The following is a 17875-nucleotide window of genomic DNA, read 5'->3' as shown; positions in this document are numbered from 1 at the left end:
ATCACTAAAATGAGGGCAAAGGATGGATCTACGATTAGCTCAAGTCGTTTGGGTGTAAACATGTTCGTTTTTTGTTGTTGAAAATCATAGGTGAGGTTGTAGGACTAGGGCTAAACCACAAGTCGATAAAAGTATGATCTTCTGCTATTAAGGGTACACGATGGATTGTTGGTCGAAACATTTTCATTATCTAAATCAATATATTATTGAAAAATAACACTTTGGTGTTTTGCAAAAGTTCCTTCTACAAATCATATACTTTGAAAACTTGCTTGATTTATTGTTGTTAATAAGTTATGTACGTTTTACAAAAGTGTTTGTTGTTTCAGTCCTCTTTTACAACATACGATAACTCAAGAACCACCGGACCTACAAAAGTATATCTGTGATATTTGAATTCTTCTACACACTCGCTATGAAATGATCAATGCAATTTTCGCCAAAGCTCACTACCATTCACAAGATACTATGAACTACTAAATCGCAACAGTTTAAAATAGTTGCTAACCTTAATACCCTTGAACATGCGATATCGTTTTCAATTGCTACACGCACACGTGTAATTCGAATGTAAATGATAAGTCGATTTTTTCTTCTAATGGGTATAACTAGGCCCCCCGCGAACTAGGCCGGAGAATAAAGAATAACATCAGTATTAATTACTTTTTCCTGATACCCCCAAGCGAGAACCACATTGTACACATCATTATATATGCATGATTTGGATCACCCGTCGAAAATCTGATACCATCTTGATTGTTAGGAGCGATGTGGAAAGTAATTAAACGAATAAGTCAAGTCTGAATTTTGAAGCTGTTTTCCAAGAGAAAGTATATTGGGACAAGTGAAAATACCCATGGCCCTTACTTTTTATTATTTTGACAATACAAATAACAGAATAATAACGGAACAAATGTGTATCAAGTGCTTCTTTCTATAATAAGAAACAATAAATGATATCCTAAATCGACACTTAAATAGCGCTAATAACGGTGCGAGTGATTATCTTTGTCATGGTTTGAAGCATACTTTATGTTATGTTTTGAAATTATTTCACTCAATTATTGACTGAGTATCTCTTTTCCAAAAATGACAAATAGGAACAAAGCTCTATGTTTTTCCATAACCTTGTATTAAGATCTTGAACACCACTCAGACAATGCTGCATACCTTGACATCATTATTTTTAAGAATAAAGAAACAAGGTTATACATTTACCTTGTGGGCATGTTGGCATTGTTTCGTTAATTTTTCTTGTTTGCATTTCTTCCAAGAGAATTCGGGTCTCTAGTAAAACTATTACAAAGCAACACCTTGTTTTACTCGATTCGTTATAGGGTACATATTATAAGGTATTATTATACAGGAGACCTTTGAATATAATTTCATGTGCAGTTCTATGTGTACCCTGGGATGTGTACATAGACTTGAATATATGTGAGTGGACACCACGAATCAGCCGTAAAGTCGGCCTCTGTCAATTTTGTTTTATTTCGTGTTTAGAAAATATGTGTCATAAGCTTTAAAATGGTATATCATTTGACTTCAAACGATATCCAGAAGCGGGTTATGGTTTGTTGAACTCTGTTCCTTCAACAAAATTGTACCTTTTTTCGGTTCTACATGTGTCTGTTTTTCCACATTTCTGGTAATAAATATCAATAATAATTGGCGGTCATTTCAAATCATCCCCAAGTCAACGAGGTTCAGGAATGTCCTCTCATTGTTAATTGTTGGTTATACATACCTAGACAAAATACAATGCTTTGTTATCCAACACTTGAACAGGATTTAGCCAAAGCAAACAAAGACAAGAACTATTTAAAGATTTTATAGAAATATGTAGAAGCTTATTATCCTCTTCAGCAATAGGATTATTGATTGCTTGGTTTAAACAGTGTTTGATGAGATACTTGTCGCAACGAATTGAGATACCTATGAATACGACCTTCACGCACATTTTACACTGTAACTCAGAATACAATTTCCCGAGTTTACGGCTCATTCGCAGTGTCCAGTCACAAATTATGATGTCTTGGTTTGATCTGGAAATAAAATATAAATCAAAGTATCGATCGCTTGATTATCGATCAGTCCAACCTCTCTTGTCAAGACCTCTTTTATCATGTTTATCCGGACCTCGAGCTGTTATCCGGCTATTTAATCGTCATTGGAAACCCTGTTTTTAATGCATGACACCTTAATTTGATGCTCTGAATCATTCAGAAGAACATATCTATGTTGTGTATAGTACTCAACTTATTATTATTGTCCCAATTTTAGCACTTTGGACATTATAAGTGCAGAATTACACAAAATTCACTTATCCGGATTTTTTACTTATCCGGCCAATGCTTGGTCCCATCATATCCGGATAAAAGAGGTTGGACTGTATTTAAAAATAATTAATGGAGAGTTGATTATATAAAAGATGTTCTAACGACCGTTTACTTCCTCAAAATAGTATAATAATTATCTGGCAACCAAGATCAACATAACATATTTTCCTCGGGACATTTTAGCTCGCTTACGGCGCGCTTATCAACACTTACAAACTTGTTAAAGTCTGCCCTTTAATATTTTCGTAACAGACATTGTGTACCGCTGATTATTAAAGTTGTGTTCTTTTTGCTTTGGTTTGCTATTTTATTTGTATGTACGTATGTAAGTGTACATAATTATGTTTGTTCATGATACGTATAATTCCTGAATATAATTACACATTTTAATTGCTATGTAACAAAACAGCTTCTGAACTTGTGCACCCTTGTTTTCACTACGTTGACAATAAACTTTTTGAGGTACTGTTTTGCTCTTTATTTTACTACCAATGTAGCCTCAGAAGTTGTTGTCATTCTCTGGTGTGTAACAGCATGAATTCGCGGTTATTTGTATTTAAATCAATTTTACGTCAATTAACAATACTTTTCTTATCACACTTATTATTCTTACCTGAACAATTCTAATTGTCAGATAACAGTGGGTAATATTTGACGTGCGAATGACCGTTACGGGAACTCTCTTTGAGAAATCATGCAGCTCTTTACTATTTCTCTTCCCACATACACTAACACAAACCCCTACCACCTACACACCCGAACACCCCCAGAAGGCTTACATACACCCAACACACCCCTCCATACTCCACCCACCCGACACCCCCTTCCTATACCGCACATCCACATCCACACAGCTCCACAAAATAAACACATTTTGCAGTGTCGTACTTATGGAGTGTTCATAAATACTTTGGTGGGAGGGGGGTTGTTTGTTTGTTTGTTTGTTTGTTTTATTTCTTCTTTTGCCTGGGTTACTCATTCAGTGGATGTTTTAAGGTATCCTCTGTTCTTCCATGACGCCCAGGGAATATATGGGGGGATCAAGCTTCAAATCAACAAAATTTCAGTCAGTATTAGGGGGATCAACAAAATTAAAGGATATTTTAGATATTGAGCATTTCTAAATACCCACATTAACAATCAGAAGAAACAATGACTTGTTATAGCACTTTATTCTGGACTGACATTTTGTATAGAAACCTTTAACCTCTGCATAAACTTAAAATAGGGTGGCCACAATGCTAAGCTGTTGTGTGTTGAAGTTGTTATGTGCTGCTGATATCAGTGTTGGTGAAGTCTCTATACTCTACATCTACTCTACATGCGAATGACCATTACGGGAACTCTCTTTGAGAAATCATGCAGCTCTTGACTATTTCTCTTCCTGCATACACTAACACAAACCCCTACCACACTACCTACACATTCGAACACCCCCAGAAGGCTTACATACACCCAAAACACTCCTCCATACTCCACCCACTTCCTATACCGCACGTCCACATCCACACACTTTGGTGGGAGGGGGTTGTTTGTTTGTTTGTTTTATTTCTTCTTTTGCCTGGGTTACTCATTCAATGGATGTTTTAAGGTATCCTCTGTTCTTCCATGACGCACAGGGAATATCCTGGGGAATATATGGGGGGGCGGGGGGGGGCACTCACATGTTAAGGTGGTACGGGTATGTGCGGCGGTCAAGGGTCCCTTTTTCAGGCTCTCCGGCAGTTCCTTAAGCCCCACATTTGAATCTAATCCAGTTCTTTGAGCCTCAAACTCTGACAATTGTAGCTCTTTAAGCTCAAATTTGGAAATTTTTAGCTCAACAGCCTATAATTTGGCCCAAATTTCAGTTCTTCAAGCCCCTATTTTGCCCGAAAATCAGTTCTCAGTTCCCAAAGTTCGGCGCTCCGCCGCACACCCCTACCAAAATTTAAGTTGAGTGCCCCCCCGGGGGGGGGGGGGGATCAAGCTTCAAATCAACAAAATTTCAGTCAGTATTAGGGGGATCAACACAATTAAAGGATATTTTAGACATTGAGCATTTCTAAATACCCATATTAACAATCAGAAGAAACAGTGACTTGTTATGTTATAACACTTTATTCTGGAATGACATTTTTATAGAAACTTTTAACCTTTGCATAAACTTAAAATAGGGTGGCCACAATGGTAGGCTGTTGTGTGTTGAAGTTGTTATGTACTGCTGATATCAGTGTTGGTGAAGTCTCTATACTCTACTGATGATATCAGAGTTGAATGAACTCGCGCTTTGTATTTAAATGAATTTGGTGTCAATTAGCAATACTGTCCTTATCACACTTATTATTCTTACCTGAACAATTCTAATTGTCGGATAACAGTGGGTAATATTTGACATGCGAATGACAATTACCATGATTACGGAAACTCTCTTTGAGAGAGCATGCAGCTCTTGACTATTTCTCTTCACACATACACTAACACAAACCTCTATCACACTACCTACACATTCGAACACCCCCAGAAGGCTTACAAACACCCAACACGCCCCTCCATACGCCACCCACCCGACACCCCCTTCCTATACCGCACATCCACATCCACACAGCTCCACAAAATACACACATTTTGCAGTGTCGTACTTATGGAGTGTTCATAAATACTAGGGGGGGGGGTTGTTTGTTTGTTTGTTTTATTTCTTCTTTTGCCTGGGTTACTCATTCAGTGGATGTTTTAAGGTATTCTCTGTTCTTCCGTGAGGCCCAGGAAAAATATGGGGGGGGGGGGATCAAGCTTCAAATCAACAAAATTAAAATTTCGGTCAGGATCAACAAAATTAAAGGATATTTTAGAAATTGAGCATTTCTATATACCCATATTAACAATCAGAAGAAACAATGACTTGTTATAGCACTTTATTCTGGACTGACATTTTGTATAGAAACCTTTAACCTCTGCATAAACTTAAAATAGAATGGCCACAATGCTAGGCTATTGTGTGTTGAAGTTGTTATGTGCTGCTGATATCAGTGTTGGTGAAGTCTCTATCTACTGATGATAGCAGAGTTGAAGAAACATCAATGTAATATGAACTGATTCAACTCTCAAAGTATCTAGAAATGACTACTATAAAAGTAGTAAGTACACAATTATTGTATCTAGATACCTGTCATGCGAATACTTTGGAATAAATTCAAATTAGATTTATTTTATAGCGTTGTTATTTTTTTGTCTTATAGACATAAGAGGGGATCCAAAAAAAAAATTAGACCCTAAAAAAAGAAATTTTTGTGTCCAAGGTGCCAACTTTTCCATCCCACCCCACCAAAGTATTTATGAACACTTCCTTAGGATTTTGGTTCTCCAGTTACCATAATAACGTGTGTCATGGTTGCTATTTTGTTACGTCATTACCATAACAAATAATGTTAATTTAAAGCGTGACTTTTAGCAATGAGTAAAAAGCCCTTGCCTGAGCCTGGTCCTATCCCATCGGTGTATTGGCTGAGTTTGTGTTTCATCCAAGTGACTAGCTAGTTGACTTCTGAATCCATGCATTACCATGAACATTTTTTGTTTCTTTTGCAATGGGGCGGCTATTGGTATTCACAAGGCAACATCGGTATAAATCTAGTTCAAATATCCTAATAATTATATTTCTATCATAAAATTCTATTCTGTTAATATTAATAACTACTTCAGAATCAGAAATATTATGAATATAATACAGGTCACCGTGGTTAAAAGTTATGGTTGGCTTTGCACGGTTGGTGGCTCGAAACCAACAAAAGAAAACGACTTTGCATATGGTTCTCGTGACACGGCATAGACAAACGTCAACCTTTTACTTCTCACATAAATTTTCGTTTTGCATGATATGTGATATACAGGATGGTCCAAAAAGAACTTTACCAAATTTGAAAGGTTCATTTCGCATAGTTTTAGAACAGCTATTCCCAATACTGTTACATATTCGCAATTATATATTTTAAAAATATGTGGTGAAAAAATGAAGGAACATGAAGCTATTAAAATTAACATAGTGGTGCTCGTTTTAAGTTAGATGGTCGAAAATCACTTTATCCACACGCGACGTGTCCGATTATCAACAGTATTACGTATATAATTGGTAAACACCCTCAGACATGTCATTGAAAATTGATGTTTTACATCCCATGAGTGAATTACAATCCATGATCATCACTAGTCATGTTATACATATAATAGTGTACCCGGTTTCATCTGGCGTGATTTTTGAATTTGAAATGCGCATATTTGCCTTTTGTGACTGCGTGGATTACTTATGTATACTTATTTGGCAAAGAATAACAAAATTAAAATTGGACCGAAATCATACATGTTTTTTAAATCAAAGGCCCTATAAACTAATAAAAATTATTTTTGATTATCTATTCTATTTTATTAACCACCTGACATTCTGCTGGCGACTTTGGCAATTTTGCTCCTTCTAAATCCATGTTTTCTCACTTCCTTAATCAAATAAAGTAGATTCAATTGCGTAATTAAGGTTGTTCAACTTGAACCTAAATCGGCAAATAAAAGTGGAATCAAGGTGCAATAAATGAACTATAATTTCGAACCTATGACTCATGACATAGACACGTTTGACTGGAATTGAAATTGGAACTATTTAAAACTACCATGATCACGGTACGGTGAATGCGCTGGGTGCAAAAATCAAAATGCCTATTCATTGACAGGGTCTCGTACAAAATGTGCCTTTCATATGAAATACATATTAAATTCTGCAAAAATAATCCCGGATATTCATTCCTTTCATTCGACTGCAAAGCAGGCGACTACAAAGTTAAGTTCCTCCATGTGAAGCTAAAGCGGGAATGTCATCTGGCAGTAAAACACAAAATGGGCAAAAAGAAAGAAAACACCAGTACTGACGAAGTTGAAGCCCCATTCAAATACATGTAGCTAATTTATAGATTCGTGTAAATACCTTATTTTGTCTTAAATACACGGCTTTCGGCTGAACCACTAGCAGGCTATGTTAGCACATCTATGACAATGACAAAGGTACCAAAAACTGAATTTTGATGATTTTTACGATTGACCGGATAAGCAATTCACTGAATGGGCCTTTAAGTTCTGCTTTTTCTGATCGGCTGTTGTACATACACGTATCTATATTTATATTCTATATTTGTTGTACCAAATTTAAGCATTAAGATTGAGACAACACTTTATCCAGTCTAATATGTTTCAGTATTCTTGTTTCTTAAAATATTGGAATAATATTATACAAAAAAAAATCACTACTTTGCAATTTAAAAATAAATGTTAAGATTGCACTAAATAAACGTGAACTGTGACAAGTTCACTGAATTCGCGGTATACCATACCCATGTACCAAGTACTTATTATACATGTTCATCGGACCATAGTATTGTGTGTTACATAACAACAAAATCAGACTATATTTAGTATTGAGTGTTCTGAAACAACAAAAAATACTGATTATGTAACAAATTAAATGCGCTTGAATAAAGCATTAATCGTCCATTATTGTCATGCGTCTTTAAATTTTATCAAAGCGCTGAACAAGGAGAGAAAGAATGAAAAAAAAAAAAAAAAAAAAGAAGAAACGCAGACTTCAATTGACTTGAACTAAAATAATACCTTTTCATTGACGGCTGAGACAGACAACTGGCCTCGGTAATATTAGTAATCAAACGCTACATCACCTACACACCCCTATAGCTAACACTTGTGGGGTTCAGTATTATGTGCGTATAAAATATACCAGTGGTTCTTTCTGGGGGTATATTTGATATTTCTTATCACATCATTCTTGTGGGGTACAAAAACGTACCACCATAACTATGGGGAACTTTGTTTCACACAGACCCACATAACACCCCCTATGAAATACCTCTAAAATACAATAAAGTATTGCAACATTGCTGAAAAAGAAGAATTCCGCAAACTGCAGTTGACCATTGATCCACTGATCCTGTCGATTTCACATGACGTACTGCATGTCGACTATGCCATAGTCGAATTTTGATTTAAAAATATGTTATTATTAATCATGATGAACGCATTCCGTTGAACTCAAAATTATACTGATGTTTATTAGAATTAAAGTGTTCAATAGTAAATGGTCATAAAGAGTTTATATAATTAGATGATTAGTGACAATAAAAGTTATATTGAATGTAACATATCTTGCATAATTATTCTGATTTTGGAATCTACCAGTTTATTGATCGCGAAAGCCCGAGTAAAAATCCCACTTGGAAGCTAACAAACAGAGGGAGTAGGGTGACTGAAAATATCAGATGTGAAAATCTATCAATTGCACACAAATTAATACAAATCAGCGTTTTATGCTTTAAATGTAATAGCCGGAGTATGCAAAATGGGCAGGTGGACTACGGAGAAGTCTATACTGCATGGGAACATTCTTTGCATAAAGTAAGATTAGGTTAATAAATGGGATTGAAGGTGGTGGTGACAACATGTGCATATTCCCTTGCTTACAATGGCGGAAAACAGGAATCCGTTTGAATGCAAAGCCGGAGTCAAAGAAACTTTAATAGTCCACAAAATGTCCAGATGCCTTTAGAATGGTCGCTAAATGGTTTAATCGGTTTCTACAAGGTATCAGACAAATGGTTACAGAAGATGGTTGTACGGAAGTTGTGATTGGACGAACGGATTGGAGGTCTCGGGAATTGTAATTGCAATAATAAGGTCACGTGGTTACTCTATAAAGGACATAATGGTATTTCACGTAAAACCGCACAAGACAGTATTTTTGGTGCGATTCAAGGTCATTCGGTACATTATGTAGCCACGTGACCTTTGTTTCTTCTGAGTCCTCCAGACCTTGAAGGACCTCAACATCTTCTAAGGCTGGTAATTTCTTCCATCCGACACATCCATGAATCATTTTCCCACCATCATTTGCCTGATACCTTGAAAAAAAAACCCAATTAAACCATTTAGAGACCATTATAAAGGCATTAGAACCTTTTGTGAACTAAAGTCTCTTCGTCTCTGCATTCAAACGGATTTCCGTCTTTCCGCCATTGTAGGCACTATAATAGGCGCATGATGTCACTACAAGTGAAATCTTCCATCCCATTTATTAGCCACTCTAACGTATTTCCTTATTTCATCAAAGAACACTTCTATCCAAATTATACGTCACGTGAAATCATAGACTACTAGAAATCGACAGGATATTGGATCAATGGTCAACTTACAGTTTGCGGAATTCTTCCTTTTTCAGCAATGTTGCAATATACTTTTGTGCAGTGTGTGTAGAATCACATTCCAGAATTAGAGTTGATAGTAGATTTACAAATTGCACAAAAACTGATTCATATTATTTCAGGAACATTGTTTCCAGCTAAATTTAAATTGTTTTACATTGTGGGCAACTTTGACATTGTCGTTAAGATCATTCCAAGACAGCACACAGTAACTTGAACTTCTCTTCTTGAAATTTGTGTTAGAATTCGAAATGTTTAACACCTGAATGCCACGAAGGTCATTTATCTCATTATTGATCAATTTATCAAATGAACACTTAGATAGAATGTCGTGTTGTTGTATAATAATAACATTATAGCAATCACACATTATTTTGTTAATACAATCCCAACCTGAGAGACCATTTGAACTAGAATCAGACCATAGCGCCAGTGATAAATTTGATAGCTCTGTTCTGGAATTCCCATGACATTAGTATTGCAGGTAGACCATATTACATCAGAGTAGTGTGAGCTGTAATAACACTTTTGAAAATAAGGGAGAGAGTGTGTGTTTGTGATGGTAATACATTTTTACATTTTCTTAGCATGTAGAACGTTCTTCCTGATGTTCTTACCTTAATCATGCCATGTCTAACAGTAACATTAACATGTGACGTATAGTGAGGTAGATCATTTTAATGATAATAATGAACAATATTGCAATTATTGACTCAAGAATGGAGTCTTGAGGAATACCGCAAATAATGTACTATTTGCTGACTTGGACATAGTACAATTATTAATGTTATGACTTCTTCCAGTCAAATAGACATTGATCCAATTCACAAACTGTATGATACGATTAGTGGCCTTGGCTTGTAAGAAGACCCAGGGGCTGTAGAAACATAAAACCTGGAGAACACAATGAGTTTCGACAGGATACGTTGGTGTCTCCGATGCCATGCAAGTTGATTCTGGAAGAAGTTGACTGCGAGCTACCATTTGTCTCTGTCCGACTCTGTCCGACTGTCAATCCCACTTGTCGTTGCGGCAAGCGGCATTCAGTCATCGACAAATCTTGATCAGTTTGTCTGCAATGTGCTTGCGTGAAAACCTTGAACGCACAGCGGCAGCAGCTTATCTCGGAAGGCAAATGAGATGAGAATAAACAATGTACGCCATATGATACAATACATTGTTACCATCACGCTCCGCGCTACAAAACAAAACAAACAAACAAAACACCAAACAAGCGAATAAAACAAAAAAACCAAGAAACAAAACTAATCCAGCTCTTCCTTTTCCGAAGTGTGATGTAAGCCAAAGTGTGAATGAAAACGTTTTGTGGGTGAAAAGCAAATAGTACATGTATATGCATATCTTCGTCCTGATGTACTGATGTAAGACAATGGCAATTGCTAGAATAGCACTCATCATCCCTACAGAGCATAACATAACCTTAATGCTGAGAATGCAAAATGGAGGATGCTGCACTTACGTGCAAGAACTTACGGGCTTCTACAACACGTCATTCAGTGAAAGATGGAAAGAGAAGAAGCACTGTCAAGCACAATGGGCAGTTTACAGTGGTTTAAAACAATGTTGGTGGAGCGATCATAAACTGGTTTAACCGAGCCGAGCGTGGCCATTGTTTACCATTTAAAAGGGCATTTCATGATCCACAGCATCATCCCCCACTTTCTCAAAAAAAGTTGAGATTTTTATATCACTGGAAACCTCTGGCTACATAATGTTTATGTACAAAAAAATTCTTGCAGATTAATTTGTTTTGCAAAGATATCGTGAAATTTGAATATCGTTCTGGTGCACCAGAACGAAATTACAACACATTGTCTATGGAGCAGTGTAATTCACATAATCATGCATAACTCGCATACGAAAACTCAGAATCAACTGAAATTTTGGGAATAAGCTTTTTTCGTGGATATCTACTGAGAAACGTCATAAAAAGAGCATGCTAGGATCATGAAATACTCCTTTAAGAAGAACGTTACATTAATTAAATAATAAAATGAACGTATCACTTTTTATATAAGGATATAAAATTTGAATACCCACACCGATGATATAATTAGCGTAATTTCTTTTCATTTCTGCATACTACAGGGATCATGGGTGAGCTTATAAGATTGCTGCTATTCCTTGGAATTACCGTGACACATGTTACAGCAGGTAAATGAAATATAAGATAACGTTTAACCCCATGAGAACTACCTGCCGATTGGCTAAAATGAATATTGTGTCCAATTTTGAACCAATCAATGAGGATATTAATAAGATCATCTGCAAATGCAAGTTTGACAATAAATAGTTTAAAGCCTAGTCATATTGGCAATTGAAATGAGCATTTCAAGTTATCAACCATTCAGAAATGCTGTTAGATGACCAGTAGTGTCCAATGGGTTCACCTGGAAGCTGCATTGTGCACATTGTATGGGAGCATGGGATACACTAATTAGGGACCGTTCAATATTTACGCCAGTGGGAATGTGAGTTTTGAAGAAAAAAACCCGAAAAAACAATACCGTTCCATTTAAAACTTAACATTCCCCCTCATGGTTCAAGACCCCGAAATTATGTAGTAAATGTTTTTGAGAGATAGTGGTTGTAAAACGCTTGGTAAAATGGTAGCGGACACAGTTATTGCAGAACATGGTGGTCTATTTTGGTCTTTTTTTTCCAGTAATGACAAATCCAGAAACCGTTGCAATAATATAAAATAACATTTTGATTTCTCTATCCAGTTGACTTCGCCATTATTGCTGACGACAGATTCGACCAAAATGGAACCATCTTTCGTGCTCCAATGGCAAATCTTCAGAGTATGGCTCCGATACCTCTATACGGACTTATTAATCCAGTGGCTATTGACTACGATCCCGTAAGGCGACTGATTTACTGGTCAGATCACGGGGATGCTAGTATGCCGCCTTTTATAAGCCGTGCGAATTTGGACGGTACTAGTCAGACAATTCTCTATACTGGAGTGGGAGGTAATGATTTGAGTATCTTTAAAGACATTTTGCTCTTTTTCGCATTAACCCCGGAACGTTCGGCGTCTGCGCCGAGCACGCTAAGTCGAAGGCTCCCTATCATGCCTATGTGGAAAATAATACGAAATAAGGTTTATGTCGAAAACTGGTATTGGGTTATAGTTAGAGTTATGATTCGACATGGCGAGCCTTATTTCATATGGGGTAAAGTCCCATTCAGTGATCCTAAATTGTTTAAAATTGAAGAATAAATCATTCAAATTGTCATTTGGTATTTTTGACATTTGACAAAACGAAGAAAACAGCAGTATTGATTAAGTTGATGCCCCATTCAAATACATGTGGCTAATTTATATACTGTCAGTATGTAAATTACAGATTCATGTAAAATGTCTTATTTTGTCTTAAATACACGGGTTTCGGCTGAAACACTAGCAGGCTATGTTAGCACATCTATAACAATGACAAAGGTACCAAAATCCGAATTTTGATGATTTTGATGATGTCCAGATGAGCAAATCACTGAATGGGCCTTTAAAGATTAGGATTCTATAAGTCCTAGGTTTCATATATACCTTGGACATGTTGACTATCACACTTCGTCAATTTTCCCAGCCTCTCGAAATACAGATACCTATAAGACGGTGTTAATGATTTTCTACAGTATTCAAGAACGGCCTTCAGCATTGCCCTACCGTTCTGTCAGCTTGTTAAGCGAATGAGTTGCAGATGAGATGATGACGTGATTATGGTGATTCAAAAGCCAACCAGAACCTCACTGAACCGTGTTTACCATGTTTACGCTGTAAACAGCGCCAAATGGGTAAACTGCTGAAGGACCTTATAATTAGACAGCATTTATGAAGTGTCTTATCGAAAGAGGTCAAGACACTGTAAAAAAAGACTACATCGTAACTTACTACATTACATGTACTAATATTGCTTAAAATAATCTATACACGATAAAGACAAATAATCAGACGAGAAGCACAATTATATGAGACGAGAGAAAAATGATCTTACTGGGAAGATGTGAGAGTGAGAAATTGCCAAATATCTGAATGGTTCAGATCATGATGGACGTATAGGAAACTTCAAAATTGTTCATTTGGTGCAGCGTATGCGTTTTTATACAGCGTATCTACATGATCTAGGACACTTTTCATCTTTTATTTGTGTCACCGGATCGTCTATTATGTCGCAAAGGTTTTTTTGTAGATCCAATATGCTATGTCTATATTTCTTATAACGTTTGTTTCATTATTACTTTTCCCACCTACAGTAATTAATGGTTTATCTATAGACTACCTGGAAAATGTGTTATACTGGACTGAAACAAATAATCAACGGATTATGAAAGCAGGCGCTCAACCAGGCTCGGGACCCGTACCACAAGCTGTGGTATCCAGCAACTTAACAAGACCGCAGGATGTTGTAGTAGATCCAGCTGGCAGGTCAGTACGAAGGGCTCAAGTCACACATTCTTTTAACTAAGAATTAACAAAATCAGTGTTCCTTTTGAATAAGGCTTTTTTTTTCTATTTGCACAATACATAAAGGTATTAGTATTGTTCTTTTTCATTCATTCAGTTTTTGCAAGGCCCAATAACATTATTGTTGTTAATTGTTGTTGCTACTTCCTTCTCTAATGCAGCGTTGGTCCGGTTGGTAGCCTCATCCGCGTATATCACCCAACAAAATGGAAATTTTGGTAGCAGTAGAAAACTTGTTATCAAAATTAGACTAATATCCAAAAAAAAATAACCGCTTCAGTTGAAATCATCGTTTAAGGCCTATCCATTCCTGAATTTTTACTTTCAGAAAACTGTTCTGGACTGACTGGGGTTTACCAACAAATGGTCGATTACCCAAAATTGAGCGTTTGGAATTAGATAACACAACTAAGCGTCGAGTTCTGATTGATGGTGCGAATCATCCTGGTGTTCAGGAGCCATACGGATTAAGCTTGGATTTTGAAGGTAAGATAGCTCAATGGTCTACTATTTGGGAATCGCCAAATTTGCTCTCCGTACGACTTACCAAATTCCACTAGCCATATACTGTTCTTTAATTTTAATTAATTCAATACATCACCACCGTTGGCAAACAAAGAAAATAAATATTATCATTTTGCATATTTATTTTGAAGAGACAGTCATAACGCAGTTACTGTTCATTTTCCTATACACAATACACAGTGCTCTCACCATTGAGGTGTGACCTCTACAAACAGTGTATGTTAGAGGTATAGGGCATTTCCTAGTTAACGTCACTGTGTGAAAAATAACCGGCCAATATTTATTGTACTCTCTGAAATTCTAGGAAAAAGTTTTGTATCATGTCCTAAATTTTTAGCTAATTTAGATATTTGGAAATATTCGCACTAAGGTGTTTTAGTAAGTAGGGCACGGCATGGCCTGCAAAATTCCCTGTGTAAATCGAATCCTTTTAGTGACTATCGAATACTTTTAGTGACTCTCACTCACTTGTAGACCGCTCTCTTCCGAAGGGCATTAAAGCTAAACCACTTGACGGATATTTTTTGTACTTGCTGTCAATCAAGAATAATGTATATACATTACATGTAGGCTAAAAACTGAGTATGTGGGGCATCTGCAAATGCCCATAACTTTGGTCAGTGCAGCGAGTCAGGGATTTCATGTGGGTGATTATTGATTGGCAAGTGCCATATTTGGCTATAAGTGCAGTCCACCATTCAATGTGGAGGATAGACTAGACTTTATCGATTGATTTTGCTGGAATAGTTTCCTGTTAAACCAGGTTTAAGTACTGCAAAGGTCGAATCATGTTTGCTGTGCAGTATAACTGTACTATGTTTCAAACTGATCTCCTCTCCTTGAAATGCTAGCACAATGATGACCCTGCCGTAAATTGATCATGGTCTTCGGGATAAAATAAAGAATTATTGAGTTATACAATAACCTTTGAAATAGATTTTCGTATGTCACGTTTGAACTATTGAAGACAATTCATTCAAGTATGCCAACTGATTTAGGTAGTGTGATCAATGTTGATGTCACGCGTACAAAAGCCGTTCAGACTAATCCTTTCCAATCAGGACTAAGAAATCATAATCATTGTGCTTTAGACAATTTCATGCCAAGAACCACAAGCAGGTGAGATTGTTTAAAAGTCGGACCAACATCAAGCTTAACATATCTGTACAACACGGTGTCCCAGAAACCAAATCCTGGTTTCCCGCCATTTCTTGTATGTTGGAAGGTTTCAGTACAGTCATGTTGTTGTAAGTTTAACCATTCGATTTTCTAAAACAGAGCAAAGACTCTACTTCTGTGATCCCATGAACAACTCCATCTATCTGTCTGATCTTGAGGGTTATGGTCTTCACAATCTTATTGAAATCGTCAGTCCAGAAATCAAACCATTCGACGTGGCTTTCTACAGTAACAATGTTTATTGGACTGATAAGGCGATACCAGCACTTATAGAAGCAGAGAGATACCAAGGGTTGTATGCCAGGATTGCCGGGCCTTTTATATTTCACTCAGCTAACAGCCTCATCATACACACAGGCAAGTTACCGTACTATTCTCTTTTGTTTGTTTTCATAGCCATTAAGGGCTGGGGTATGAACGTTTGGACAGTATTTATTTTGGGACATCAGAGCACATCAGACATATCGAATTGCATTCTGAATACGAAGAATGTCATTCTGATATCAAATAATTTTGATTTTTGAAATTCGCAATTTAATACACATTTTATGGCAAATCATTAAAATTGATATTTTTGATATTTAACAGTACTTGAAGTAAACTTTATAAATCTGATGATTTATACTTAAAGTGTATGTAGGTGGGATGAAAAGCCGACGATCAATTGAAAATTTTGACCTTTCGTATTGAAGATATGGATTTTTTTCCCAAAACACCAAAAAAAATTAGGTCTTTTTGGGAAAAAATCCATATCTTCAATATGAAAGGTCAAAATTTTCAATTGACCGTCGGCTTTTCCTCCCTGCTACATACACTTTAAGAATACATCATTAGATTTATATAATTTACTTCGAGGACTGTTATATATCAAAAATTTGAAAAATATCAAATTCTTATAATTTGTCATAAAATTTGTATTATATTGTGATTTTCAAATAATGAAAATTATTTGATATCAGAAAGACATGCTTCGTATTCAGAATGCAATTCGATAGGTCTGAGGTGCTCTCATGTCCCACAAAAAAATACTGTCGAAACGCAATAAACGCTCATTTTAGATCCCTTAAGGCGCAGATGTAAACTATAAATTCACCTTTTGTCGATTTTCAATATGAATGAGCATGGACGTAATTTTTTTTTTCGCAATTTGCTCAACGCACAATTAATTTTGTTATTCACTTATAATAATTTATTGTAAACACTTTGGTAAAGGTTAAGGATTTACTCACAATGACTAAAGGATTTCTGTTGTAGTCGTAGCATTTAACTCACTACGGCTCGGGTTCGATTCCGGCTGAAGTAAGCATGTTTGCAGATCCATGACCATCCTCGCTGTTGTACTCCTGTTTTCCTCCTACCTTGAAAATCGAGCTCTTCCCATAGCCTTTTCCTGTCCCATCTATATCCGGTTCACCTCCACATAATTGCGATTCACAACAGTACCTTTGGGGAGTGAGTTGCCGTATATCCTTCCCACAATCTATCGTAAAAAGTTAAGCTTAATCAAGAATTGTGTTTATATTTCATTCATTTTCCTAACAGATACGGACAGAAGTTGTTACGATGGGAATCCATGTATGAATGGTGGTCGATGTAGACAATTTATAGTAGGTTACAAATGTGTTTGTATCCAGCCCTATACTGGGGACAACTGTGAAATAAGTAAGTACATGATTATGTTGCGTTTTGTTTTTCAACCAATATATCTGTCTTCTGAGCTCTATGTCAGCTCTATTCTATATTCTACAAATCACTTTCGAACAGGAGCACGATTAGCCAAGGTCCGTATCAGAATGTCGTCTGTTCAGGGCTAGCTCCCGGGGCTAGTTTATGTGATATGATTTTAATGAGAACTTCCTTTAAGCATACTTCCTTAAAGATTCGACAAAAGGCACATATCGAGAGATTAGAGCCAGAACTAGTTATGCCCATTTGTTTCCTCAATTACATGTTACTCATTTCGGTAACAAAGGGACGGTTAATTCTGCCCTCCATAATAAAATGTAAGTGACTTTAGGGTATATGTATGGTCACTAACTGTTCATACATTGTGGTAAAAAAATTGTTTTCAAAACATATTGACCACCCCCTAATGATGGCAAAAGACGTTA

At 36.4% G+C, this 17875-nt stretch overlaps 1 protein-coding gene across 1 annotated transcript in view; it reads left to right on the top strand.

Annotated features, from left to right (window-relative positions):
• The window catches only part of LOC140149627 (uncharacterized), a 52293-nt gene that overhangs the window by 3093 nt on the left and 31325 nt on the right, over positions 1-17875 (top strand). The window contains exons 2-7 of the mRNA XM_072171708.1: positions 11681-11746; positions 12319-12567; positions 13850-14021; positions 14389-14546; positions 15864-16121; positions 17307-17426. Coding sequence (XP_072027809.1) covers positions 11686-11746; positions 12319-12567; positions 13850-14021; positions 14389-14546; positions 15864-16121; positions 17307-17426 — 1018 coding nt within the window. The 5' untranslated portion in view covers positions 11681-11685. The remainder of the gene's footprint in view (positions 1-11680; positions 11747-12318; positions 12568-13849; positions 14022-14388; positions 14547-15863; positions 16122-17306; positions 17427-17875) is intronic.

Source organism: Amphiura filiformis, chromosome 1, assembly GCF_039555335.1.
Source record: "Amphiura filiformis chromosome 1, Afil_fr2py, whole genome shotgun sequence".
NCBI lineage: Eukaryota > Metazoa > Echinodermata > Ophiuroidea > Amphilepidida > Amphiuridae > Amphiura > Amphiura filiformis.
Note: the sequence above shows the minus strand (reverse complement) of the source record. Positions and strands in the feature narration are given on the sequence as shown.